Genomic DNA, 27740 nt, shown 5'->3' with positions numbered 1-27740 from the left:
CATATTTTGACTCCAGTTAAATGTTGCCACTGAGTCAAAACTTTATAGTTAATGCCTTTAGACATTCATGGCATGGGAATATGGGGAGATGAAGACTCCTGTAGACGTCCGTGGCAGGGGGAAGTAGTTTCGTTCTAAAACGCCTTTAACATCCGTGGTGTATGGGTGTGACATCAAAGAAACGCCTATAGACCTCTGTGGCAGTCTAAGGGTTAAGGGCATAAACACACTGCGGAACGCTTTTTATTCTTTTTGTTTTTAAAAATGCGCTCCCATTGTCTTGCATTAAATTTGTTAATGCCATGATTGCAATTTTTAGAAAAATTGTGATTGGGGAAATTTTTGCAGTGATTATACCGCAATTTTAATGTAAGTCAATGGGGGGGGTGTTTTTTAACTACTCTAAGACCGCTCCACCACAATGGACGGCAGCCCCAGGACCGCCTAACGCCAATTGGCATCAGGACCTAGAGCCGGCTACTGAAGGAGATCGCGCGCAGGCTGCGCACGCATCTCCTTCTCGGGGGGCGGAGCTCCGCCCCTTCTTCGGTCTCCGACTGTTAGACGTATTCGCCGTCTATTTACACAGTACAGCGCTGCGATCAGCAGCAGCGCTGTACTGGGGACAGCTGTGTGACACAGCTGTCCCCCTGGGGGACAAGAGAGCGATCGGCTCTCATAGGCAGAAGCCTATGACAGCCGATCACCTGATTGGCCGGCTGGGGCAAGGGATGGGATTGGTGGAACCAAAAAAAAAAACCGGATAGTAAAAATATGAACATAAATATTTATAAAAAAAATAAAATAAACACAACAGAGCTCTGCGCTACACAGCTGAGAGCTCTGTTGGTGGGGAGAAAAGGGGGGGGGGGGATCACTCCTGTGCTGTGGGGCCCTGCAGCTTGATCTTAAACTGCAGTGGCCAATTATGAAAAAAACAGCCTGGTCTTTATGGGGGTTTACCACTGTGGTCCTCAAGTGGGTAAAAACAAAAATGGATTGAAAAGCCCTCTGCAGTGTGTCTCTGCCCTTACACTCAAAAAATGTAATTTCTCTGTTTTGGCTGATCAAACATGTGATATATACAGAGCTAGCTAGCAGCCTGCCCTACAATTTGCTGTACTTTCACAAAGGCACCCTACCTACATTTCCCAAAATCTGGGATGAATGGAGGGAAAGATGAGCCTTGATTTTTAAAGCTTTCTAATCAAGTCTGCGGATCCAGAACGTGCCTGGCTCAGTGTACCCCTCCACCTGCCAATCTTTATCAACTCATTTGTATATACCTCTTCCAGAAAACACTTGTTTTCTGTTATTTGCTTCTTTGTATTATTATGTAAAAATTCTGAAAATACCAACACTGTTATATTTAAACATCTCAATGTTTGCCTGTAAAACCCTAATGTGCCACCTTCTTCAATTTAAAATACTGTTCATTGACTGTATTGTGTAACTTTTTTTTTGTTTTAATAAAGCCTGTATTTGTAAAAAAAAAAAATAAAGAAAAATTTGAATCCGGATACCATTTGTTGGCTAACTTGTTGGAAGAAAACAAATAAGCTTTTGGCTTATAAGCCGTCTTCAGACATTATATTCCTGTGTGCAGTCGCAAGTTTGCTTATTAGCCAAAAATGTACTCTTTCTTTCTTTCAAGTTGGCTAATAAATGGTATCATCCAAATTCAAAACCTCCTGCTTTTACTGAAGGCTAACATCGTATAATACTCCACTGCTAAGCATATTGATTTGCCACATTGCACATCTATACACATTTGATTCGTTTCAGACCATTTATCATTCTGATATGTCAGTAAATTCCTAATGACAGAGTTGCAGGCAGGTCTGTTTATTCATGGTTTTGTAGTGCATGCTACTGTAACCATTTCATTATCACACAACACACAAGGACTGGCACCACTGTTATGTATTTAAAGCTCTTTATTTCATAAGTGTGGCAGCAGTAACTCAGCAGTGTAGCGCAGTGTACTCTCTGCGGTGGAGAAGAGAATAGTACTGTGTAGGCGCAGTACTATTCTCTGCCGGAGAGCGCGCACTGCGCATGCTCAGACTGGCTGAAGTTACGCGACCTGGTAGAAGAGCTGGAGAAGACTGAGGACGGCAGCGTGGGAGCGAACAATGTGGATGGGGCTGGAGGAAGCCCCAGGTATGTATAGATCTTTTAATTTATTTCATCTGTTTTTTGTTTTTTTTTTGGTTTTTAAGTCCTGCCTCATACCATAGTCGTGTGTTGTATAACTTTATTCTTTCTCCTCTCAGGTTCTTGCACAGTCAGCAGTTTCTGGAGTCGGCTACACTGCTTCTGTCTCTTCCAGGGACCAGTGTGTATTCTGGGGTTGTTCAGACTGTAAGGGAAATATTGCGGTTTCTGGCGCAGTCTCAGAAAGGGCTCCTTTTCCTCTTGTTTGAAAACGAGGCAACCAGCTTGATTGCTAGAGCCATGTGCCAGGTGCCTGACCAGGACCAGGAGGACAATCTGCAGTCAGAGGGGAACACTGATGACCCCTGTGCCTTGTGGCTTCTTCACGCCACCCAGGCTCTTCAGTACATCTCTGAACTCTTCCATCACTTCCAGCACTGTGACGGCACAGAGGAGGCGGATCAGGCCAATCTGCTGGGGATTCTGCACAACCTCTATCTCATCAGCTTCAATCCCATAGGAAGGACTGCTGTAGCTCATGTCTTCAGCCTGGATAAGAATCTACAATGCCTCATAACCTTGATGGAGTTTTGCTCTAAAGAAGCACTAGGGTAATTTTTAGTAAATTTTTTTTTTTTTTTTTTTTTTTTTTAGGACTGGGAGCTCAGAGGGACCCATACAGGTTAATGAGCTCAAGGGGACATTATTGTGAAAAACAGAACTTTTTGTTTAAGCTACTAGGGTGTTAATCAGTTCCTGTTTTTATTCTGCACCGGTTCAGCGCCACAGTGTCGAAAACCGCATGCATCTGAGCAACGTTCACCTCCCATTCATTTGCCAATAACTTTATTGCTACTTATCACAATGAATTGATCTATATCTTGTTTTTCCCGCCACTAATTAGACTTTCTTTGGGTAGTACATTTTGGTAAGAATTATTTTTTTCTAAATCTATTTTAACAGGAAGATTTAGAAAGAAATGAAGAAAAATAATTATTTCTCAGTTTTTGTCCATTATAGTTTGAAATTAATATACGCTACCGTAATTAAAACGCATGTATTTTATTTGCCCATCTGTCCCGGTAATTACACCATTTAAATGATGTCCCTATTACCATTTATGGCGCCGATATTTTATTTAGAATTAAAGGTGCACTTTTTCAATTTGCGTCAATCTTTTGACATGCATATTTAAAAAGTTCAGACCCTTGGGTAACTATTTGTTTTGTTTTAGTTTTTTTTTAAATAAAAAATGTATTTTTGGTGTGGGAGGGAAACGGCTATTTTTACATGTAAAATAGAATTGTTTAATAATAAATGTATGTGGGTGCAGTTTACTATTTGGCCACAAAATGGCCACAGTCAAAGTCCTGGATGCGAACGATCTCGCATCCAGGAACTAAAAAGAAGAAGGTGAAGTTTCCTGGGGGCAGAAATACTGCTCTCTGAATAGAAAGCGTCGGTATTTCTCCTGGGGACTTAGATCTTGTGAATGGGAATTATATTCCCATTCACTGATCGGGGGGCTAGCGGCAGGCGCCCCATGTGGCGTCAGAGCCTATCTGGACGAGTAAGTTCGTCCAGAAAGGCTGAACTGGTTAAATATTAAGGAAATGGCATTTTTATTGAATGATGCATAGAAGACAACACCATTTACTGGGGGTAATCTGAAACTCTTAACCATTTAAGCCGGCTGGACATGATTGTCACGTCCAGGCAGCTGCTGCTGTGCGCTCCTGAGCCGCCCCCTGTTAGCCTGGAGATCAGTGAATGGGAACATAGTTCCCATTTATTGATCTAAGTCCCCAGTAGAAAGACCGGCTTCTCTTCAGAAGCCACAGTCTTTCTGACAAATAAAGTTTCCCGTCTTCCATAAGCTTCCTGGAAGCGAGCACTTCGCTTCCAGGGCTAAAAAAAAAAAAAAGTCACTGTAGCCATCTTGTGGCTAAATAGTAAAACTACATCTACATACATTTTTTTAATAAAATAAACCCACATTATTACATTTAAAATTAACTGTTTACCTCCCACACCAAAAATTACCCAAATAAAATTTTTAATGAAAAAAAAAATTACAATTAGAAAAAAACAAAAGCAAAAAAGCAGTTACCTAAGGGTCTGAACTTTTTTTAATATGCATGTGAAGTGGATATGTTCCGAAATTTTTTTTAAAATTATAAGCTTGTAAATAGTGATGGACGCTGAAAAAAATGAACCTTTATTTCCAAATAAAATATTGATGACATGCATTGTGATAGGGACATTTAAATTTAAATGGTGTAATAACCCAGACAAATGGGCAAATAAAATACATAGGTTTTAATTATGGTAGCATGTATTATTTTAAAGCTATAATAGCCGAAAACTGAGAAATGCATTTTTTGCTTAATATTCCTGTGAAAATGCATTTACAAAAAAATAATTCTTAGCAAAATGTACTACCCAAAGAAAGCCTAATTGGTGGCGGAAAAACAAGATATAGATCAATTCATTGTGATAATTAGTGATAAAGTTATTGGCGAATGAATGGGAGGTGAAAATTGCTCGGATGCATAAGGTGAAAAATACCCGCGGGCTGAAATGGTTAAGTATTGTTAAAGTGTACCTGACACTAGAATAAAGAAAGATTTGATGCTTACCTGGGGCTTCCTCCAGCCCCAAAGCACCGCTGAGTCGCTCGCCGTCCTCCCGAGTGCCTCCATTCTCCGGCTATCTGTCCTGGTAAATGGCTCAGCCGCGCCCGTCGGGCTCTTCTGTGCATGCGCAAAAGACCCCAATTGAGCAAGATTACGGGGACCGATAACCGGAGAACTGAGACACTTGGTAGGACAGGGAGTGGCTGGAGGAAGCCCCGGGTAAGTATCAAATCTTCCTTTATTCTGGTTTCAGGTACACTTGAAAGAACCTAAACTGAAAAGGATATGGATTCTTCCTTTTAAAATAATACCAGTTGCCTTGCTCTCCTGCTGATCCTGTGTCTCTTATACCTTTAGCCACAGCCCCTGAACAAGCATGCAGATCAGGTGCTCTGCCTGAAGTCAGACTGGATTAGCTGCATGCTTGTTTCAGGTCTGTGATTCACCCACTACTGCAGCCAAAGAGATCTGCAGGACTGCCAGGCAACTGGTATTGTTTAAAAGAAAACATCCATATCCCTCTGTTTAGGTTCCCTTTAAGGGCTGGTTTATACTGTGAGCGCAAATCACTGATGCTATACTATGTATAGGAGTGGAGGAATATCGTGTAGGAATCGCACCGCTATGGAATTTCCCTGCTATTTGGCAATTTCCTACTTGTTTTTTTTTTTTTTTATTCTTGTGCAGAACACACTACAAAAAAAAAAGTAGGAAATTGCCAAATAGGGAAATTCTGATGAATTGCAGCAAAATCGCGATATTGTAAATTGGAGAGAAATGCCATTGCAACGTGATTGCGATCATTCAGAAAATGGCCCGGACTTCCTTTTTCCCTGTATATGTACAATCCCCAGATCTGTGCTTAGATTGTTGGCAATGAGTGAACTATGCCATGAGTGAACTATGCCTTGTCTCTAGCTGGACCAAATTCTGGATTATGTGCCAGAGTAGTTAGTGGGGAGATGTCCGTTACCTATGATGTCTTTCTTCTGTCTTTACAAAAAGAGGCCCGCGTCGGCTATATCAAAGGGTGGGAGGATGAATTGCAGATTAGTTTTAGCTGGGTGATCAAACACTGCTGAACTGCTGAAAAGAGCTGATAAATGTAATCCTATTTTATTTATTTATTTTGGCAGCTGAGTGAACTAGATCAGAATATCATAGTGAAATGGTTGTTGTTCATACTTCAAACCTCAAATTTAACCCCTTTAATTTGAATAGGAATATGAGACTTCAGGTTCTATAGACTATTTCTGCTACACATACAATTATCTCATCAGCTAATTGTCAGTTCAGATTTGCTTTAAAGGGAACCTTAACTGTGGGGGGGAAAAAATTCACTTACCTGGGGGCTTTCCCAAGCCTCCTGCAGCCGTCCTGTGCCCGCGCCGGTCCTTCGGTGCCCTCCGGTCTCCCTCCGTGCCTAAGTTTCGTTTTCGACCGACTGCCAGTCGTCCTCCGGCAAAGCCTCCTTCTTCCGCATTTCCCGTCGTAAAGAGCCGTAAAGCGCGTCCGCATGACGCAACACGCGCTTTACGGCTCTTTACGACGGGGAATGCGGAAGAAGAGGACGCTTTGCCGGAGGACGACAGGCAGTCGGCCGAAAACGAAACTTAGCCGCGGAGGGAGACCGGCGCGGGCTCAGGACAGCTGCAGGAGGCTTGGGAAAGCCCCCAGGTAAGTGAATTTTTTTCCCCCACAGTTAAGGTTCCCTTTAAGCATGGTTTCTATTTTGATTGTTTTAAATTAATAATAGACTGTCATCTGAAATGTCAGTCATGTACTGTAAATGTAATAGATAAATAAAAGCTCTTTTTCTTTTTCTAGTGATACGAAGTCAAAGAAGTCTGTGGCATACAACTATGCTTGCCTGCTTGTGCTGTTGGTGGTGCAGACATCCAGTGACGTGCAGATGTTAGAAAGTCACTCTGCATCTCTTCTGAAATTGTGTAAAGCAGATGAGAACAATGCCAAGCTGCAAGGTAGGTTCTGGGTAACGCAGGTGGCATTGTGGCAGTTTGCTATACAGCATGGCCCCTATGTTTCTTCTGTTGCAGCCCTGGCTCCATTCATTACACAGAATGGAAGAGAGCTGAGGACTAATACGCATGCATTGTGAGTGCTGTCCACTACGCCACCATGCTTAAGCAGTGGAGAGTGATGTCATCTGTAATTTGGGAATAATGGAACGGGCTGACATACAAAGCTGGTGTCCCTTGCGGGACTCGAAGCACATGGGCAGCACCCACATTGATTATGTCACAAATAGTCTGCTACCGGTACCATAGTCTAGTGGTCAGCTAACTTAATGCGAACCTGAACTCAGAACTTCCTCTCTGCTCTAAAAGCTAGGCAACACCATAATACCCTTTAGGGTGCGTTCACACTGTAGGCGTTTTCGGGGTTTTTTTTTTTTTTACACGTGAGCGATTTTTAAAATCTCCCACCAAACTCTTGTGCAATGAATGTCTATGAGAAGGTTCATATCAGCGCGGGTCGTGCGCTGTCCGTTCAGTAAAGTGGTGCGTGTACCAGTTTTGAGGCGATTATGCCTTAATGCAAAGTATAGGAGAAGCGCAAAACACTCACAAAATCGCTTTGTGCAGCGATTTAAAGAATAAATACATTGTATTTATTCTTTTCCGGGTCAAAGAGTCAGGGAGTGCATTACAAAACCGCTTGGAAAAACCGCTTGGAAAAAAAGCTTAGAAAACCGCTAAGCACAAAAACGAATCGCCTACCCAAGTGGCGGGAATCGGGGAAGACACCTCAAAAACAGACCTGCGCGAACGGAACGCAATGTGAACAAGGCCTTAAAGAAAAATTGTTTTTGTTACAGCTGATGTAAATCTGCAGTGTCTAGTTCCTGCTTTTATGGAAGCAGACATAGGGTTAAAATCCTGTGTTTACAAATTAGCTGCTCTGCTGAGGTATCCAAGATTTCTGAGTTGACACAGCTGAGAGATCAAATTATACTTGTGATTAGTCACAGATGGGGCGAGGGGGGGGGGGGATTAGACAGGCTAAACTCTCTACCTACATACCGGGTACATGTCTCTTTTTTCCTTCTGTCCTTTGCAAGAGTTCAGGTCCACTTTAGGGGAAGCTAGTTAACCTACCAGTATGTTTTTGAGATGGAGGGAACCAGATTGCCCAGATGATACACATGTAAATACAGTGACAAGATACAAACTCAGCATAGTGTCCATACCAGCAGCTGAACCTGGCATTTCAGGGTTTTTAAGCATTTCATCAGCTCAAGATTTTAGTAATTGTTTTTAAGTTTCCACTATGAGCAGTTTTTGTTTTCTTTTACAGAACTTGCCAAATGGTTGGAGCCTTTGAAAAGTATTCGCTTTGAGATTAACTGCATCCCTAGTCTAATTGATTACATTAAACTGGTAAGTGATAGAAATATTTGTATTCCTATATGTACATCTCCCTGAACATGCCTTTATCCATTTCTAAGAGAACAACTGTTCACAGGGTTCTCTAATGTACTAATCGCAGTATGTAGTTAGTTTACTGGTCAACTGCGAAGCTGTCATTTTTTAAATCTTACCGATTGCATACATTGAATATCTGCAGTCACTTGTCTGCATTAAAGGGAACCTAAACTGAGATGGTTATGGATTTTTCCTTTTAAAATAACACCAGATGCTTGACTCTCCTGCTGATTCTGTGTCTCTAATGCTTTTTAGTCACAGCCCCCAACAAGCATGCAGATCAGGTGCTCTGACTGAAGTCAGACTGGATTAGCTGCATGCTTGTGGCTGAATCACACACCTGAAACAACGGCAGCCAAAGAGTTCAGCAGGAGAGTCAGGCAACTGGTGTTTAAAAGGAAACATCCATATCCTTCTCAGTTAAGGTTCCCTTTAAGCACTTGTGAGGGAGTGATGTGTGGACGTACCCTAGGGCAGTGATCTGCAAACTTAGCTCTCCAGCTAACTGCAAGTCCCACAATGCATTTGTCCTTATGAATCATGACTGTGGCTGTCAGACTCCTGCAATGCATTGTGGGACTTGTAGTTTAACAGCTGGAGAGCCAAGTTTGCAGATCACTGCCCTAGCGGGTAACAGTGTTCTCCCCAGGCTCTTTTAGCTGGGTGCTCCACCCGGCTAATTTTGGTCAGCACACGGCTGTCATCGGCTCGCCTCCTCCTATGCTGTAAGCAGAGTTGCACAGGCCCTGCATTCCCCCTAGCACCCCATCCAGCTACTTTTTCATGCCACCCAGCTGGAAAAAAAATTCTGGGGAGCAGAGCACACTGGGTTAATTTTCTTGCGCATTGGTGCTAACACATACAGGACCCACCTCTCTACTGTGTATTCAGACAAAGTTTATATAATGGGTGGTGGGTCCTTAACCTCCTTGCCGGTTCAATTCCTCCGGCAAGGAGGCAGCACAGGAGGTTTTTTTTTTTTTGTTTGTTTTTTTTAACCACTTAAGGACCGCAGTCTTTTCACCCTTAAGGACCAGAGCCTTTTTTCCATTTAGACCACTGCAGCTTAAATGGTTTATTGCTCAGTCATACAAGCTACCATCTAAATGAATTTTACCTCCTTTTCTTGTCACTAATACAGCTTTCTTTTGGTGCTATTTGATTGGTGCTGCGATTTTTACTTTTTATTCTATTCATCAAAAAAGACATGAATTTTGGCAAAAAAATGATTTTTTTAACTTTCTGTGCTGACATTTTTCAAATAAAGTAAAATTTCTGTATACATGCAGCGCGAAAAATGTGGACAAACATGTTTTTGATTAAAAAAAACCCATTCAGTGTATATTTATTGGTTTGGGTAAAAGTTATAGCGTTTACAAACTATGGTGCAAAAATTGAATTTTCCCATTTTGAAGCATCTCTCTCATTTCTGAGCACCTGTCAGGTTTCATGAGGTGCTAGAATTCCAGGATAGTATAAATACCCCCCAAATGACCCCATTTTGGAAAGAAGACACCCCAAAGTATTCACTAAGAGGCATGGTGAGTTCATAGAAGATTTTATCTTTTGTCACAAGTTAGCGGAAAATGACACTTTGTGACAAAAAAAATAAATAAAAAAAAGTTTCCATTTCTGCTATCTGGTGACAAAAAAAAATGAAATCTGCCACGGACTCACCATGCCCCTCTCTGAATACCTTGAAGTGTCTAGTTTCCAAAATGGGGTCATTTGTGGGGTGTGTTTATTGTCCTGGCATTTTGGGGGGTGCTAAATTGTAAGCACCCCTGTAAAGCCTAAAGGTGCTCATAGGACTTTGGGCCCCTTAGCGCACCTAGGCTGCAAAAGAAATGTCACACATGTGGTATCGCCTTACTCAGGAGAAATAGTATAATGTGTTTTGGGGTGTATTTTTACACATACCCATGATGGGTGGGAGAAATATCTCTGTAAATGAGATTTCTTTTGATTTTTTTACACACAATTGTCCATTTACAGAGATATTTCTCCCACCCAGCATGGGTATGTGTAAAAATACACCCCAAAACACATTATACTACTTCTCCTGAGTACGGCGATACCACATGTGTGACACTTTTTTGCACCCTAACTGCGCTAAGGGGCCCAAAGTCCTATGAGTACCTTTAGGATTTCACAGGTCATTTTGAGGCATTTATTTTCTAGACTACTCCTCACGGTTTAGGGCCCCTAAAATGCCAGGACAGTATAGGAACCCTACAAGTGACCCCATTTTAGAAAGAAGACACCCCAAGGTATTCCGTTAGTAGTATGGGGAGTTCATAGAAGATTTCATTTTTTTTTCACAAGTTAGCGGAAATTGATTTTTATTGTTTTTTTCACAAAGTGTCATTTTCCACTAACTTGTGACAAAAAATAAAATCTTCTATGAATTCCCCATACACCTAATTTAATACCTTGGGGTGTCTTTTTTCTAAAATGGGGTCACTTGTGGGGTTCCTATAATGCCCTGGCATTTTAGGGGCCCTAAACCGTGAGGAGTAGTCTAGAAACCAAATGCCTCAAAATGACCTGTGAAATTCTAAAGGTACTCATAGGACGTTGGGCCTCTTAGCGCACCTAGGTTGCAAAAAAGTGTCACACATGTGGTATCGCCGTACTCAGGAGAAGTAGTATAATGTGTTTTGGGGTGTATTTTTACACATACCCATGCTGGGTGGGAGAAATATCTCTGTAAATTAAAATGTTTTGATTTTTTTTACACACAATTGTCCCTTTACAGAGAGATTTCTCCCACCCAGCATGGGTATGTGTAAAAATACACCCCAAAACACATTATACTACTTCTCCTGAGTACGGCGATATCACATGTGTGACACTTTTTTGCAGCCTAGGTGCGCTATGGGGCCCAACGTCCTATTCACAGGTAATTTTGAGGCATTTGGTTTCTAGACTACTCCTCACGGTTTAGGGCCCCTAAAATGCCAGGGCAGTATAGAAACCCCACAAGTGACCCCATTTTAGAAAGAAGACACCCCAAGGTATTCCGTTAGGTGTATGGTGAGTTCATAGAAGATTTTATTTTTTGTCACAAGTTAGTGGAAAATGACACTTTGTGAAAAAAAACAATACAAATCAATTTCCGCTAACTTTTGACAAAAAATAAAATCTTCTATGAACTCGTCATACACCTAACGGAATACCTTGGGGTGTCTTCTTTCTAAAATGGGGTCACTTGTGGGGTTCCTATACTGCCCTGGCATTTTAGGGGCCCAAAACCACGAGGAGTAGTCTGGAAACCAAATGCCTCAAAATGACTGTTCAGGGGTATAAGAATCTGCAAATTTTGATGACAGGTGGTCTATGAGGGGCCGAATTTTGTGGAACCGGTCATAAGCAGGGTGGCTTCTTAGATGACAGGTTGTATTGGCACTGAAGTGCAGGAATGTTCTCAAATCATGACCTGGACATGGCAATTAAGTCGTACCAGCAGTGATCAGAAAAAAAATTTCTGTCACTGCGGTGGGGCGGGTGAGGGTTTGGCCGGGTGATCAGAAGCCCGCAGGGGGCATATTAGGGCCTGATCTGATGGGTAGCAGTGACAGGTGGTGACAGGGGGTGACGGGGTGGTTGATAGGTGATCAGTAGGTGATTACAGAGGAGAATATATGCAAGCAATGCACTGGCGAGTTGATCAGAGGGGGTCTGGGGGGCTAATTTAGGGTGTGGGCAGGTGATTGGGTGCCCGCAAGGGGCAGATTAGTGTCTGATCTGATGGGTAGCAGTGACAGGTGGTGACGGGGTGATTGATGGGTGATCAGTGGATGATTAGAGGGGAGAACAGATGTAAACAATGCACTTTCAGAGGTGATCTGAGGGTGGGTCTGCACGCAATCTGAGGGTGTGGGTGGGTGATCAGGTGCCCACAAAAGGCAGGTTAGGGTCTGATCTGATGGGTGGCAGTGACAGGTGGTGACAGGGGGTGATTGATGGGTGATTGACAGGTGATCAGTGGGTGATTATAGGGAAGAATAGATGTATACAGTACACAGGGGGGAGGGTCTAGGGAGGATCTAAGGGTGTGGGGGGGTGTGTTCAGGAGCCCCCAGGGGGGCAGTTTAGGACCTAATCTAAAAAATAGCGTTGAGATAGTGACAGGGAGTGATTAATGGGTGATTAGGGGGGTGATTGGGTGCAAACAGGTGTCCCAGGGGTGGGCAGGGGGGGTCTGATGGGTGCAGTGGGCGATCAGGGGGCAGGATCAGTGTGCTTGGGTACTTACTAGGAGGGCTGCAACCTGCCCTGGTGGTCCCTCAATCACTGGGACCACCAGGGCAGGAGGCAGCCTGTATAATACGCTTTGTATACATTACAAAGCGTATTATCCGCTTTACATGCGGAAGATCGGGGGTTAACAACCCGCCGCCGCTGCTAATTGGCTGGCGGGTTGACGTCGCGGGTGGGCACATCCAGCGTGCGATCCCCGGCAGCTAGTCCGCAACGAGCCGCCGCCGATCGGCGTATTGCGCGGTCGTTGCGGGCTCCACTTTGCCGCCGCCCCTAGGTAGGGGCGGCCGGCAAGTGTTTAAAATCACAATCCAGTAATATATATATATATATATATATATATATATATATATATATATATATATATATATATATATATATATATATATATATATATATATAGATCTATCTATATATAGATCTATCTATATATAGATCTATCTATATATAGATCTATATATATATAGATCTATATATATATAGATCTATATATATATAGATCTATATATATATAGATCTATATATATATATAGATCTATATATATATATATATATATATATATATATAGATCTATATATATATATAGATCTATATATATATAGATCTATATATATATATAGATCTATATATATATAGATCTATATATATATAGATCTATATATATATATATATATATAGATCTATATATATATAGATCTATATATATATAGATCTATATATATATAGATCTATATATATATAGATCTATATATATATAGATCTATATATATAGATCTATATATATATAGATCTATATATATATAGATCTATATATATATATAGATCTATATATATATATATATATAGATCTATATATATATATATATAGATCTATATATAGGTGGTTGGGAGGGGATCAAGGGATACATGGGGGGGGGAGAGCTGGAAAAAAGTTTATTTTTACACTAAAATCGCACAGCCTGTCACGGCTGCAGGCTGTGCGTCTCTCCCTGTCACACAAGATCCACAGTGACAGGGAGAGGGAGGCGGAGAGGGAGGCGGAACGGCAACTATGTTGCCTTTCGGAGGGTGATCGCTGTGATTGGCTCACAGCGATCACACGGCAGGGAGCCAATCAGTGACGGCTCCTGCCGATACCCGGAAGCCTTAGCTGTCATAAGACAGCTAAGTGCAGCCGGTTCGGTGCGCGCGATCGCGGCGGGGAGCGGCGGCGCCGGTGATAGAGATCTACGCCTTGCCAGCCAGGAGCCCATCAAAACAGGGCGTAGATCTCTATCACTGCGGTCCGGAAATGGTTAAATCACGTAGCGAGCCGAGGCCTCGCTACATGATAGCCGCTGAGCGGCGGCATCCCCTCACCCACTCCGATCGCCTTCGGCGATCAGAGTATGCAGGAAATCCCGTTAAGAACGGGATTTCCTGCAGGGCTTCCCCGGTCGCCATGGCGGCGGGGCGGGATGACGTCACAGATGTCATGGGGAATCCCGATCCGCCCCTCAACGCTGCCTGGCACTGATTGGCCAGGCAGCGCAGGGGTCTGGGGCGGGGGGGAGCGGCTCGGCGGCGATCGGAAGTTACAAGCAGCTAGCAAAGTGCTAGCTGCTTGTAACAAAAAAAAAAATTATGCAAATCGGCCCAGCGGGGCCTGAGCAATCCTCCTGCGCAGGTTACCCCGAACTGAGTTCGGGATAACCGGCAAGGAGGTTAAGGATGGTTTCACATAATGGGCCCATATGCAATTCACTTTTCTCCTAGGTGATAATTTTTATCTTCTATTAGTATAACTTTTCAGCAGTTTACAACTGAAAAAAAGTACCAAAAGTAGTAGAAAAACTACTGTAAAATGGTTTTGTGCACTTTCTTGCTTGCTGGGGGTTTAGTATGCATGTTTAGACATGGTGTGAAAATATCAACTTGGGGAAAACTAAGGAGAAAAAGTGAATTGCGTATGGGCCATGGTGCAGTGCGAGTGTCCTGCGGTATGGGAGCCTGGGGCAAGACAATTGCCCCGCACCATTTCCCCTTGCACATTACTCTGCAACAGTGTGTCGACGGATAATATGCATAGCTCCACCCCCCCACCATTGACATGCTAGATTGCCCCCTGCTAGACAGGAAGTACGTCACTGGTTTTCTGCCGATCGGCGCATGTACTCTGCACCCCGACTGCAACAATCTAGAATGTTGTGGTGCCATAGACTCCAATGCACATGCCTGCCACGTGGTAACACTCAGCAACACACTGCAGAGTCTTTGTCATCGGGAGTGGAGGAGGCGGAGCGTACCCTGACGCAATGTGTATGCGTCAAAGGGGCCTCATACACCATGTTCCGTGGAAAAGTTAAATGCCAGACTAATGCTACGTACACACATGCGACAACGATCGTTCGTTGAGAACGACGAACGAACTTTTAATTGATGAAAGAACGACCTATGTAAAGATAGTTTAAAAAAGTGTGTAACGATCTGATCGTTAGAACGAACGTTACATCACGTAAAGCAACTATTGCGCCTGCGCATAAAAATGAGAAGTTTCACAGAGAAATTGTGAAATGCGCATGTCAAGCCTAGTACGAACGACCATTTCCAACGATGTACTACTTTTGCAAACGATCGTCGTTGGTTAAAATCCGCCGAGACAGAACTTTCTTTTGTAGCGATTTGGCTCGTTCGTCGTTTGCCTTAATAGTCTGTGGTTCGTTTTTTGTAACGATCGTAGTTGGTAAAGATCGGGGAACGATCGTTACAAACGACTATAGTCGCATGTGTGTACGCACCTTAAACCCGGACAAGGCACATTATGACTGAAATCGTATTGAGTAGTTTATATTCGAAATATTAGCTTTCAAAAAAAAAACCTCCTCAAACTAAAAAAAAAATCATTTGTGTAGCTGTGCTTGTTGCAACTATGCAGTGATCTTTTCTGTGCAGTTGAGTACAGTTGCTCACACCACCTTTTTGTGAGCTACAGAAAGCCTTGTTGTATGCACATCTCCTTTGTCCTAAAGTAAAACCCATAGTTGAGATGTGTGTATGCCTTCCCAGCTTCTTAATTCTGGAGCAGGGAAGCTGGGCATAGCTGGATTCACTGGTAAAGTGAAAATATACTTTTACAAAACATTCGCTGTGTACATACTACATGTATCATGGTTGTACATTTTTTTTTCCTTGCAATTTAACGTTCTTAAAAAATATCTTTTCATTTAAATTTGCAGCCAGATATGAATTTCCTAAATTGACTGTAAGCCCAAGTTGCATTACTTTTCTTGCTGCACAAAGTAGAGGTTATTGTTGCTTATTTTCCACACCTGCTTTAACTGAGTTCAGCTGCTCTGAACCTTCCAATTTTAACAGCATCCTGAAAGTGGTATGAAATATTTTCATACTTTGGCGTCTCCTTTTTGCTCTAAACAATTCTTTACAGCATAAAACCTATTACCAGAAAAAAATTTGCTGCAGAACAGCATTCCAACAAATAAACACAGCATATTCTTCTTCAGTGGGAAGCTTGGCTCTAAATCCAAAGTTGCAGTAATAATTACATTCTGTTTCTTTATCAGCCACTATTAGTAAACATTCCTAGCAGTGAATTAGCTGAACACATGCGGAAAGTGTACAGAGACAAATTCGCAGGAGATACATTATAATATATAAATACAGCAGCTATGCAATAAATGGCAATGGCAGCTTTCAGAGCAGATAAACTGTACTTTCGGAACCTATAATTTGTAAACTGACGATAATAGTTATGCACAAAAGCAAATATAACTGTATGGGTAATAAAAGGTAGGCAAACACGTTTTTATTGAATTTGATTTCAGAGTTCAATCCCACTTTAACAGTTTAGTGTGGAGTAGCTGTGCATTTAAATTTTCATTATATACTCTTAGCAATCGAAAATATTATGTACCAATAATCCTAACAATAAATGAATGGCTTGCTTATTTATCAACAGAAGTGATATTTCACTGTATTTTATCTAAGTAATTGCATTAGGAGTCTGCTTTAAAACTAACCTGGGTAGGTGGTATCTGTCTTTATCAGTCATATATTTGTGTTCATGTTGTAAAATTGTACTCATCTTAAAACCTTTTCATCCGTTTTAGAATGTTGACAATTTGATGGCCCCGGAGGGTGTAGGACTGCTAACTGCACTGAGGATTCTCTGTCACGTGGCATGCCCACCAACGCCTGTTCAGGGTATGTCAATTAATCTGTGTGGTTCTTCTTCAAATACTTCTCACAGCAGGATGGACAGGCATAATGTCATCATTTCTCTGTATGGGAGCTCAATCCACAGCATTCATGTCAGTGAAATTTCAGTCTTCAAATCTGGACTTTTATTGAACACACAAAATAAGACTGTGCCACAATCCATCCAAAGCACAATAGAATAAGAAGTGGAACAGCAGTCATATCAATAATGCAGCTAGCATTCATACAGTTCAGACGCATAAAATAGCTATATCAACTGTTTTTCCATCACACAGAACAAAAGGAAGTATATCCACGCCCCTCCGAACTTCACTTATTGTCCCATTGGTTTAGATACCCGTCTGTTGATGTTTATGAGCGGTGTGTGCACGCATACTTGCCCCCAGTGGCAGCAGTTAGAGGACAGATTGGTGAATGGGAACGCATGTTCCCAAAGCCAATCTAAGTGCCTTATTAACTAATTATCTCTGCTGTAACGAGCAGCAGAGATCATTCTTTAAAAGTGTAAAAAAAAAAAAAAAACCCACTAACTTTTACTTTTGTTTCTGCAAAGAAAGCTGTGTTTCAGCTTTCTTTGCGTATTCAGCGCCATCTAGTGGACATAGCCACAATTTTGCATTGCAATCTATGGTGGCACCTAATTTTAGTGGGTAACCCTTAATTACTTGTTTTGAAAATATTCAACCCATCCAGTTACTTTTTGTGTACAGAAGACTTAACGCTATTTTAAATGCTCAGTCATGTTTTTCTTCTGTGTGAGTATGAGCAGTGCTTCCTACTTGGGTAACTGGAAGTGTGCAATTTTATTTTTTTAGCATTGATATGGAAGGTCTCTTAATGTAGTCTTATGTCATTCTTATTCAGGACAACAGAAAGATCTGAAGTGGAATCTTGCCGTCATTCAGCTTTTCTCAGCTGAGGGAATGGACACCTTCATCAAAATCTTGCAGAAAATGAACTCCATCCTCATCCAACCATGGAGACTCCATGTGAACCTTGGAACCACCTTATACAGAGTGATCACCATCTCTGTGGCCCGCTGCACGCTCTCTCTGCTAAAGACAATGCTGACAGAGCTGCTGCGAGGTGGCTCTTTTGAATTCAAAGACATGCGTGTTCCGTCCACACTGGTCACCTTGCACATGCTCCTCTGCTCCATACCTCTTTCTGGAAGGCTGGATGGAGAGGAGCAGAAGATCCAGAATGACATTGTAGACATCTTATTGACTTTTACACAAGGAGTGAATGAGCAGATGACTATCTCAGAGGAAACACTGGCTAATAACACATGGTCATTAATGCTCAAAGAAGTCCTTTCTTCTGTCTTAAAAATACCTGAAGGCTTCTTCTCTGGACTCATCATACTGTCAGAGCTTTTACCTTTCCCTCTTCCTATGCAGACAACTCAGGTAAAAGGCTCAGGCTTGGTGAACCATAATAATGGGCATTCATCCTAAGTAAGCCAGGAATGATTGATGATTTATATTGTCTTTCAGGCCCTGGAAGCACAGGACATAGCAGTGGCTCTGAACACCAGGAAGCTGTGGAGCATGCACCTTCACGGGCATTCCAAGCTGCTCCAGGATATTGTGAAGTCCTTCGCTGGAACTACTTGCCAGCCTCTTCTGCACATGATCAGGCGGCTCTGCATTCAGCTGTGTGACCTGGCCTCACCCACAGCGCTTCTGATTATGCGCGCAGTGTTGGACCTCATAGTGGATGATCTGCAGGGGTATGGCCAGTTTTTATTTTATTTTTTTTCTGGTGTAATCATCGAGCTTAAAAGAAACCGAAGGTTGGGAAATAAGAGACATTGGCTTCAATTCACTGAGGGCTCTTTAGTAAAAAAAAAAAAAATAGGTCTGTAAAATACTGTATTTTAGACCTTTTTTCCCCCTTATTCACTTAGATTTCCACTCATGTGGTAATAGTTTGGTAATGTACCGAAAAATGTTGCTTCAGTTCACTGAGGGCTCTTTCACGCTAGGAGCGGTCCTGTCAGTTTTGACAGAACGCACCTAGGATGCGGTAAGAAAGGTAACATGAAAGTCTACTGACTTTCATGTTACCGTTCACATTAGACAGATCGTTCTAGAGCAGGGTCAGGAACCTTTTTGGCTGAGAGAGCCATAAACCACATATTTTAAAATGTAATTCTGTGAGAGCCATACAATATGTTTGAATCTGGGACAGTGCGCATGCGCAGCAGAGGGCTCCCGTCCCTGTTGCCATGGTGATGTGTATGCAGTTGATCCGCCGGGCAGCAGAAGTGTCAGACACGTCTTCAGCTTGACTTTTAGCAAAATCAGCAATTTCCCCGAGAGCCAGACAGGAGAAATACAGACTAACAGCTTGCACAATTAGCTAGCTGACTTGGAGGTTGATTCACTTTGTAGGATGAGATTCCCACACTTTGGACCAATAGGCTGCCTGTCAAGTGACAGGCAGCCTATTGGGCCTATAAAAGTGCGGTGATATCGTTCTACAAAGTCACTGGACCTGACATGGTCCAAAGTGGGACAATTGGAGCAGCCGTTAGTTTTGGGTATGCTACAGCAGCAGCGTGCCTACTTTGAAAATTTTACTTGCGCTGCCACACTAAGATGCGCTGCTTGAGCAGTGTAGCTTAGTGAATCAACTTCTACTGATTTGTCTGTAAGACAGATGTAGCCATCAAAAGAGCCACATCTGTCTCCCGAGCCATAGGTTCCCTAACCCTGATCTAGAGAGTTGTGTTGTAATGCCTCTGGGAGCTTTTAATCGTAGGACGCAAGCTGTTTCCCGTTGGGTGAATTAGAACTTGCAACTTCCCAACGTCATGCCATGCGTTATAACGCATGCACAAAATCAAGTTCGTGCTTGCGTAAGCTAGTGTTAAAGAAGCCCTAAGACCTGCTCAATAAACAGTAGAAGACTAACCAGTTGAGGAGTAGGTCTCTGCAGCAAGCTGTCTTCTCCTACAGTAATACTGGTCTGCCTGAGCATTCCTGCATCTGTGCTGTGACAGCTCTAAGAGAAAAGTGTGTCCCTGGCATCCCTTTAGATGTACATGCATGTCACTAGAGGGCCCTCATCTGTGTACCAGTCCATAGATCTGCACGTCTAAAGGGATACAAAAAAGCCTCTGACTGTATATTGCTCCTGCATCTGTTTTTTTGTTTATGTCCCACCTGGCAGCGCATCAGATCAAATGGAGTGTGGTCTAGGACAGGGTGGCTCTTCATATTGGCTGTCTCTTTTGTTCATTTTACTGAATGTTGATTGTGAGTTACCGACAGCTTCAGGCTGGTCTTAACCTCCTTAGCGGTAACCCCGTGTGTGACACGGGGTAAGCCGCCGGAGGGTGCCGCTCAGGCCCTGCTGGGCCGATTTACATAATTTTTTTTTGCTGGACGCAGCTAGCACTTTGCTAGCTGCGCCAGCACTCTGATCGCCGCCGGCCCGCGCCCGATCGCCGCTATCTGTTGCGGCGCGCGGCCCCCCCCCCAGACCCCGTGCGCTGCCTGGCCAATCAGTGCCAGGCAGCGCCGAGGGGTGGATCGGGACTCCCAATGACGTCGGTGACGTCATCCCGCCCCGTCGCCATGGCGATGGGGGAAGCCCTCCAGGAAATCCCGTTCTTTGAACGGGATTTCCTGATCGGAGATCACCGAAGGCGATCGAAGCGGGCGGGGGGATGCCGCTGAGCAGCGGCTATCATGTAGCGAGCCCTGGGCTTGCTACATGATTTAAAAAAATAAATAAATAAAACTGCTGCGCTGCCCCCTGGCGGAATTTTTCATACCGCCAGGGGGGTTAAAATACAGGCAGTTCCAGTATTGCTCTGGGACAAATGTGCATTTGTATTCTAATTGTTCTAGATTTCTGTCATAGTAGTCCTTTAATGTACTTCTAATTGACTGTGTCTAGACTAAAACAGCTGAGCTAATGCTGACCACTACTGCCCTGCATGTCAGAGCTGCTATTTTCTGTATACAGTGGTGGGAAACCTGTTCCCCATGTTGTAGCCCTGACCACATCTCCTCTGCTGTTTCCAACCTGTTTGAGAGTAAAGGGACCTGAGCGATTAAATGTAAAAATATATAAAACTAGCTGATGACCCGGCATTGCTCGGGTATGTATTTGGTTGTTGGCTCCGCCCACTCTTTGTAACCTTAAAAATGACGAAAATGACCAAGTTTGTAAGCTTCAGGGGCCTTGGCATCAATAATGTGAGAATGGAAGAAGTTAAAATATTTCTGTTGAAATCAATCAAATCTGATTGGCTGTTTGTAGCTCCACCCCCTTTTCTGAATTTGACCCCCAGTTACTCAATGACCGACTGTACCACATTTGGGGCCTCTACCATTAGCAGTGGAAGAATGGCAGATATTTAAATATTACCCTTGAAAATCAATAGGTCAATTTTGATTGGCTGTTGTAGGCTCCACCCACTTTTCTGAATATTATCACCCATTGACCAACTGTGCCAAGTTTGAGAACCCTGCCATTAACAGTGTAAGCACCTGTCTCCTCTCCCTGGAGAAGGTGGCAGTTCCCTTGTGGAGGAGGAGGAGGAGGGGGAGGGAGGTTGGTGCAGAGGAGAAGCCCCAGTAGGTAAGTAATACTGATAACTCCCGATCTCTCTCCCCCTCCCCAATTGACACTCTATTTTGAATCTCCCTTTTGGAGAGGTAGATTTTATATCTTTTATTTTATTTAGGTGCTGAGTTACATTTAACACTAGGTGGCACAAGAGAATTGATGGAACGTTTTGTTAGTGATAAAAACGTATTTGCTTCCTATGGTTTCAGTGGTCCGGAGGAAAAAGAGAAGCACTACACAGGTCAGACAGGCCGACTCCTTGCTCTGCTTGACTCACTTGCTGCCCACAGATGCTGCAAAGTAGCCATTCTGCACCTCATCAGCGGAGGGAAAGGCGATGAGCGCTACAGTGAAATCTTCCACGAGATGCTGAGCATCATGAAGTCTGCAAGTGACAACGTCATCCACCAGCAGTGTGCAGAGTATATAGCCTCCATTGTGCAGTACCTCTGTGACCAGGTAAAGCCCTCTATGAAAGCACTGTGCCACAAGATAACTTCTCTTCTTACCACTTTAATACAAGAACGTATAGAAGCGCTCACAAATATTACAGTGAAGGTTGACAAAAACAACAGTGTACAAGCACTATAAATGAAGTGGAGGCTGGATATACACCAACAGAGTAGGTGGAGCGCTGGCCTGTTAAACAGTTCAGATAATGGATGGAATTAGGAAAAGCGCTCAGAGTGTCCAGTTCCTCAGGCAATAAGCCTTAATGAATTTTCACAGTAAAGCTAATCAGTAGATACAGTGGGCAAGTGATACTCCAGTACCACTCCCCCCCCCCCCCCCCCCCCCCCCCCCCAAAGCAAAACGACTCACCAGATGGAGCGGCCTGATCGGGCCCGTCTGCACCTCAGGGGTATTGGCCACCCCTCAGCCTCTCGTGGCAAATCTCCTCCGCTGCGTCTCCCGGATAGGTGGATGCTTCAGGAAAGAGCACACAAGACGCTTCACATAGCGTAAAAGGGGGAGGACATCCCGCATTTATTTCAATAAAAAAGTAGGTTTAAAAACAAAGTCACAATCACTGGTGCGGTGTGGGGTTAGGCAGTTGGCAACTGGATATGCCTATTGCGGCAGGTCGCATATACCCAAACTTTCCCACAAGAACAAACAACCCGCCGTCAGTAACTGCAGGGGAAAACGTGCGCCGACCTGTCACCGCGTCCGATGACGTCAAGCGTAACGCTGCTCCGTAGCTCCGCTCTGCAGTTACTGACGGCGGGTTGTTTGTTCTTGTGGGAAAGTTTGGGTATATGCGACCTGCCGCAATAGGCATATCCAGTTGCCAACTGCCTAACCCCACACCGCACCAGTGATTGTGACTTTGTTTTTAAACCTACTTTTTTATTGAAATAAATGCGGGATGTCCTCCCCCTTTTACGCTATGTGAAGCGTCTTGTGTGCTCTTTCCTGAAGCATCCACCTATCCGGGAGACGCAGCGGAGGAGATTTGCCACGAGAGGCTGAGGGGTGGCCAATACCCCTGAGGTGCAGACGGGCCCAATCAGGCCGCTCCATCTGGTGAGTCGTTTTGCTTGGGGGGGGGGGGGGGGGGGAGTGGTACTGGAGTATCACTTGCCCACTGTATCTACTGATTAGCTTTACTGTGAAAATTCATTAAGGCTTATTGCCTGAGGAACTGGACACTCTGAGCGCTTTTCCTAATTCCATCCATTTTCTTACCACTTTAATTCCTAACATCGGCTCTCCTCCCTTTATCAGGACATCACCCTCGCTCTGCCGAACTCCGGAGAAAACCCATTGCCAGAGTTAGACCAGCTCGGCAACTGTTTACCTAGCAAAGACGTCCTTTCTCCCATCTGTGACAGCTTGATGGAGACCTTATCCAATAACGACAGTAGTTACACTTCGCTTGTCACCTGTGTAAGGACTATGATGTTCCTCTCTGAACACGATTATGGCTTCTATTACTTAAAGAGGTAATTCAAAGACCATTTCAGGGTCACCTTCTTTACTGGGAAAAGAGAAACGTCAGTGGATGGGAATCTGCAGAGGATTGCGTTGAATTGTTAAGTAGTGCTTATTTTGCTTTCATATTCTGCAGTGCTCTAAGGAAACACAGCAATGCCCTCTACTTGTTGCTGAAGAGAATAGTGTGTGGGATTGGTAAGGACTCAGGAGACCTGGGCTCCTCATTTTTGGATTTCATGAGACAGATCCTTATCTCTGAACCAGTGGCAAGTATACATTTGATGTTTACCATTGTGTGTGTGTCAGTCTATATGTGTGTGTGCCTGTACGCATGTTGCCATCATGACAAAATATGTAGCACCTGTACTTTATTAACTTGCGTACACTATTGACAAGTGGTCTTGTGCTTTAATTGACAAAGTTCAAAAGTGATCCAGTCAGTTTGATGGTTTGTGATATACAGCAAACTCCGTTATTCGGAACTCTGGCAATAGGAACTCTCAACTAACAGACATGCCATAAGGGGGATAACGGGGACAGAACTTTTGGGGGTTTGCAGGGCAGAAACTACTTATTCCTCTAGGTGCCAACTTCTACGCTTCCTGCAGCTCCCAGTGGCTTTCTGGCATCCATGCACGGCTCTCGGCGGGTCAGGTGACACGTAGGGAAACGTACACAGAGGACATTGGAAAGCGGGTGGGAGCTACAATAGGGACTGTGGAGTCTGAGTCTCGGAGTCGGAGCAATTTTGGGTACCTGGAGTTGGAGTCTGTGGTTTCATAAACGTCGGGGGTCGGATGATTTTTGTACCAACTCCACAGCCCAGACAAGAAGTGTAGAAGACTGTGCCTGGAGGATTTGTAAGTAGTTTCTGCTGCACGGGGGGAGGTTTGTGCTTTTTTTGGCCTGTTGCTCCAGCCTGTGCCGGGAGACTGTTAGCAGTGGGGTCCCACACGGGTCTGTACTGGGTCCAGTGCTCTTCAATTTATTTATTAATGACCTAGTTGTTTCAGTAGTGAGCAATGTTGCTATGTTTGCAGATGATACAAAATTGTGCAGAATCATCAACTCTCAGGAAGATCGTGTCATATTGCAACAGGGTCTGGATAGGATGGCTATATGGGCACATAAATGGCAGATTAAATTCAATGTTGAAAAATGTAAAGTTATGCATTTTGGTCGTACCAATGGTCTAGCACCATACAAAATAAATGGGATACAGTTGGGGACATCAAACTTGGAGAAGGACTTAGGAGTACTCATCGACAACAAGTTAAATAATCATACTCAATGCCAAGCCGCTGCAGCTGAAGCGAACAACATTTTGGGATGCATTAAAAGGGAAATAAAAACTCGAGATGCTAGCATAATATTGCCCCTGTTTAACTCTCTAGTAAGGCCACATCTGGAATATGGAATTCAGTTCTGGGCACCACATCACAGGAAAGATATTGCAGTTTTAGAGCAGGTGCAGAGCAACAAAATTGATACGTGGGATGGAAGGTCTCACTTACCAAGAAAGGTTAGATAAACTGGATTTATTTAGTTTAGAGAAAATATGCCTTAGAGGGGATCTAATTCACATATATAAAAGCTTGGCGGATGATCTTTTTGTCCCTAGGCCTTCTCAAAGGACTAGAGGACATGATCTGCGCATGGAGGAAAACGTTTCAGCCATTTATTTAGGAAAGGGTTCTTTACAGTAAGAGTGATTAAGATGTGGAATGCATTGCCACAGGGAGTAGTTCTGGCAAACTCTATACCTGCATTTAAAGGGGGCTTAGATGCTTTCCTTGCGTTGAAAGACATCCATGGCTACAATTACTAGGTAATGCCTAATGATGTTGATCCAGGGATTTTATCTGATTGCCGTCGGGAAGGAATTTTTTCCCTTTTGGGGCTAATTGGACCATGCCTTGTAAGGGTTTTTTGCCTTCCTCTGGATAAACAGGGATATGTGAGGGAGTAGGCTGGTGTTGTACTTTATTTTCTGGTTGAACTCGATGGACGTATGTCTTTTTTTCAACCCAAATAACTATGTAACTATATAAGGGACTTTGCTGCAAATGAACTTCATTTCGTAATATGGAGTATGACGGGATATTTCAAGCAAAGTCTTTTACATGGGTTGCAGTGATTGGTCTGTAAGTTACATTAAAGCCAATCATCTGTCATTGTACAGCCTTCAGGTGATGATGGTGGAATAATGGAAGTGGATGGCACCCACCCCTCTAAGACCCTCGGGCTCAGCCCCGGTGAGATGAAGCAGCTGCTCCTGAGCAAAGAAGACCCGACCCAGAATCTGATTCTCGATCTGGAGAAGCACGTCTTGGTATGCATAGAACATTTTAAACTACCTCCTTCCGACATATAAATCAACCTGAATGATTGATGTAGTAGTGCATTATTTCACACAATGTGATAACACAAAACACTAATGGTACATGACCAGGCTAGCCTAAAGCTATGCACAGGCACTCCATATTTGTCTTCTGGAATGATCATTTGTGATCATTCCAGACAACTGGGCAGGATAGTGCAGTGGACAGTCACAGTATATCCGATGTGACCATCCACTACGCAACCCCTGTAGTTTTCCCCATGGCCAGTGTGTTCAATGTAACATACATGTCTCAGATAGCATGCTATATATGACTTGTCCAACTTCCGTCCAGTATCCAGAAAAGTCATGCAAGATAGGAATTGTGTTCCACCACCATAATGGACCTGTCTGAATGGATCCTATTTAGGGATCTTTACATTAAAAGTTGTAAAAATGAAAATGTGGAATAGTTTACCACAAGAAGTAGTGATGACAAATTCTATACCTGCATTTAGAAGAGGTTTGGATGCTTTCCTTGCATCGAAGGACATTTGCAGCTATAATAACTAGTACATTCCCAGCAGAGGTGAACCAGGGATTTTATCAGCCTGCCACCTGTGGTCAAGAAGGAATTTTTTTCCCATTAAGGCTGGTTTCACACTTGGTGCGATTGTCTGGGGCAGTGGACTGTAAGCCTTAGCGTTTTAAAAATAACTGTTTTAAAATTGGACATCTAGGTTTGATCAGAGGAAATCCGAGCATAGATAATGACTGCAGTTTCATTCCTATGAGACACTTCCTACAGGCAGCTGCACATCATACCAAAATGAAAGCACACAGATGAAAGGCTGCAGCAGCCTTTCTCATATAGCCTAAATAGCACATCCAGAACAACTCATAACCCGGAAGCAGAAGGGATCTGAGCCGGCGGCCATGTTTGATTTTTCCTGGAGCAATAATGGATAAAAAAACACTAAAAAAGGCACCCCAGAGCGGCGAAATTATCAGGTAGAGCATTTATTCTTTACAAGCTATCGACTGATATGTTTATTTTGTGTGAAACGTTCATCTCTGGTTCCCTTTAAGTCGGAACATTGTGCCATCTCAGTCCCCTGTGTCTCCAGTGTCCCCCTCTGTGTCACTTCTGCCCTTTGTACCTGTTTATACAAGTTTAGACTAACCAGCAAGCTCATGGTGACCCAGAACTCATTGGGGTGTGTAAGGGACTACAATGGTCCTAAAAGCCCCCTTACTAAGATGTTAAGAAAAACAAAAGTTTGCTTTCCTAAAACAGAAAGAATTTGCGATAATTCAGGTTGGAGTGAGCTCGAGATGTCTCCCAGGCACCACTGCTGAATATATGCAAATTAACCATTGTACCCTTAGAGGCTAAGGGTACCCTTTAGCTTCTAAGGGTACAATGGTTAATTTGCATATATTCAGCAGTGGTGCCTGGGAGACATCTCGAGCTCACTCCAACCTGAATTATCGCAAATTCTTTCTGTTTTAGGAAAGCAAACTTTTGTTTTTATACAAGTTTAAAAGCCATTTTATCTTTTTGTTTTTTAAAATCGATTTTCTCAAAAACTACAAGTCCAATTTGAAAAAAAAAATGTTTTGGCTTGCTCCCATGGAAACAGAGAATCCATGCCGTTCGTATGGGCGGGTTGTTCGTAAGTCGGGGACTACCTGTAATCCTTTTATATCTGCACCATAGACCTAGCAGGATAGTGAGCAGAAACCTTACACAGATGACAGACAGCACCTGGAAGTATATTAAGCAAAGGATTTGTCACACTGTAAGCAGATGATATAGTCTGTGAATGCACTTTTGTAAGTATTGCTTGGCAGACTCCCATATGGCACTGATGGCAATGCTTGCAGTGGTGCTGTACAACTGGCCAATGTTTTAGGATCACAGTTTTAACAGTTACTTTTCTCCTGGTGTAGAAGCAATCCAAAGAAGATGACAGTCTGGAGTCTTTGTTGGACAACGTTTCTGGATTGAGGCAGATTCTGGAATCTGCAAAGGAGCTGCTGCCACTTAGTGACCAGGATGTGGAACCAGTTTTGCCTGTAGCAGAGCCTTTGCAGAATTTGTTCAACAACAGGTAACCCAGAACTCTTCCTATCCATCAGGGCTGTGGAGTCGTGGAGTCGGAGTCGTGGAGTCGGGC

At 43.4% G+C, this 27740-nt stretch overlaps 1 protein-coding gene across 1 annotated transcript in view; it reads left to right on the top strand.

Annotated features, from left to right (window-relative positions):
• VIRMA (vir like m6A methyltransferase associated) overlaps positions 1-27740 on the top strand; it is a 75992-nt gene that overhangs the window by 31195 nt on the left and 17057 nt on the right. Inside the window, exons 9-19 of the mRNA XM_068237667.1 lie at positions 2277-2768; positions 6621-6775; positions 8112-8194; positions 16610-16703; positions 17583-18127; positions 18215-18450; positions 21512-21761; positions 23031-23248; positions 23374-23506; positions 25423-25572; positions 27514-27674. Of these exons, the coding sequence (XP_068093768.1) occupies positions 2277-2768; positions 6621-6775; positions 8112-8194; positions 16610-16703; positions 17583-18127; positions 18215-18450; positions 21512-21761; positions 23031-23248; positions 23374-23506; positions 25423-25572; positions 27514-27674 (2517 nt within the window). The remainder of the gene's footprint in view (positions 1-2276; positions 2769-6620; positions 6776-8111; positions 8195-16609; positions 16704-17582; positions 18128-18214; positions 18451-21511; positions 21762-23030; positions 23249-23373; positions 23507-25422; positions 25573-27513; positions 27675-27740) is intronic.

Source organism: Hyperolius riggenbachi, chromosome 5 (genome assembly GCF_040937935.1).
Source record: "Hyperolius riggenbachi isolate aHypRig1 chromosome 5, aHypRig1.pri, whole genome shotgun sequence".
Classification (NCBI taxonomy): domain Eukaryota; kingdom Metazoa; phylum Chordata; class Amphibia; order Anura; family Hyperoliidae; genus Hyperolius; species Hyperolius riggenbachi.
This window is presented reverse-complemented; position numbering and strand designations above follow the sequence as displayed.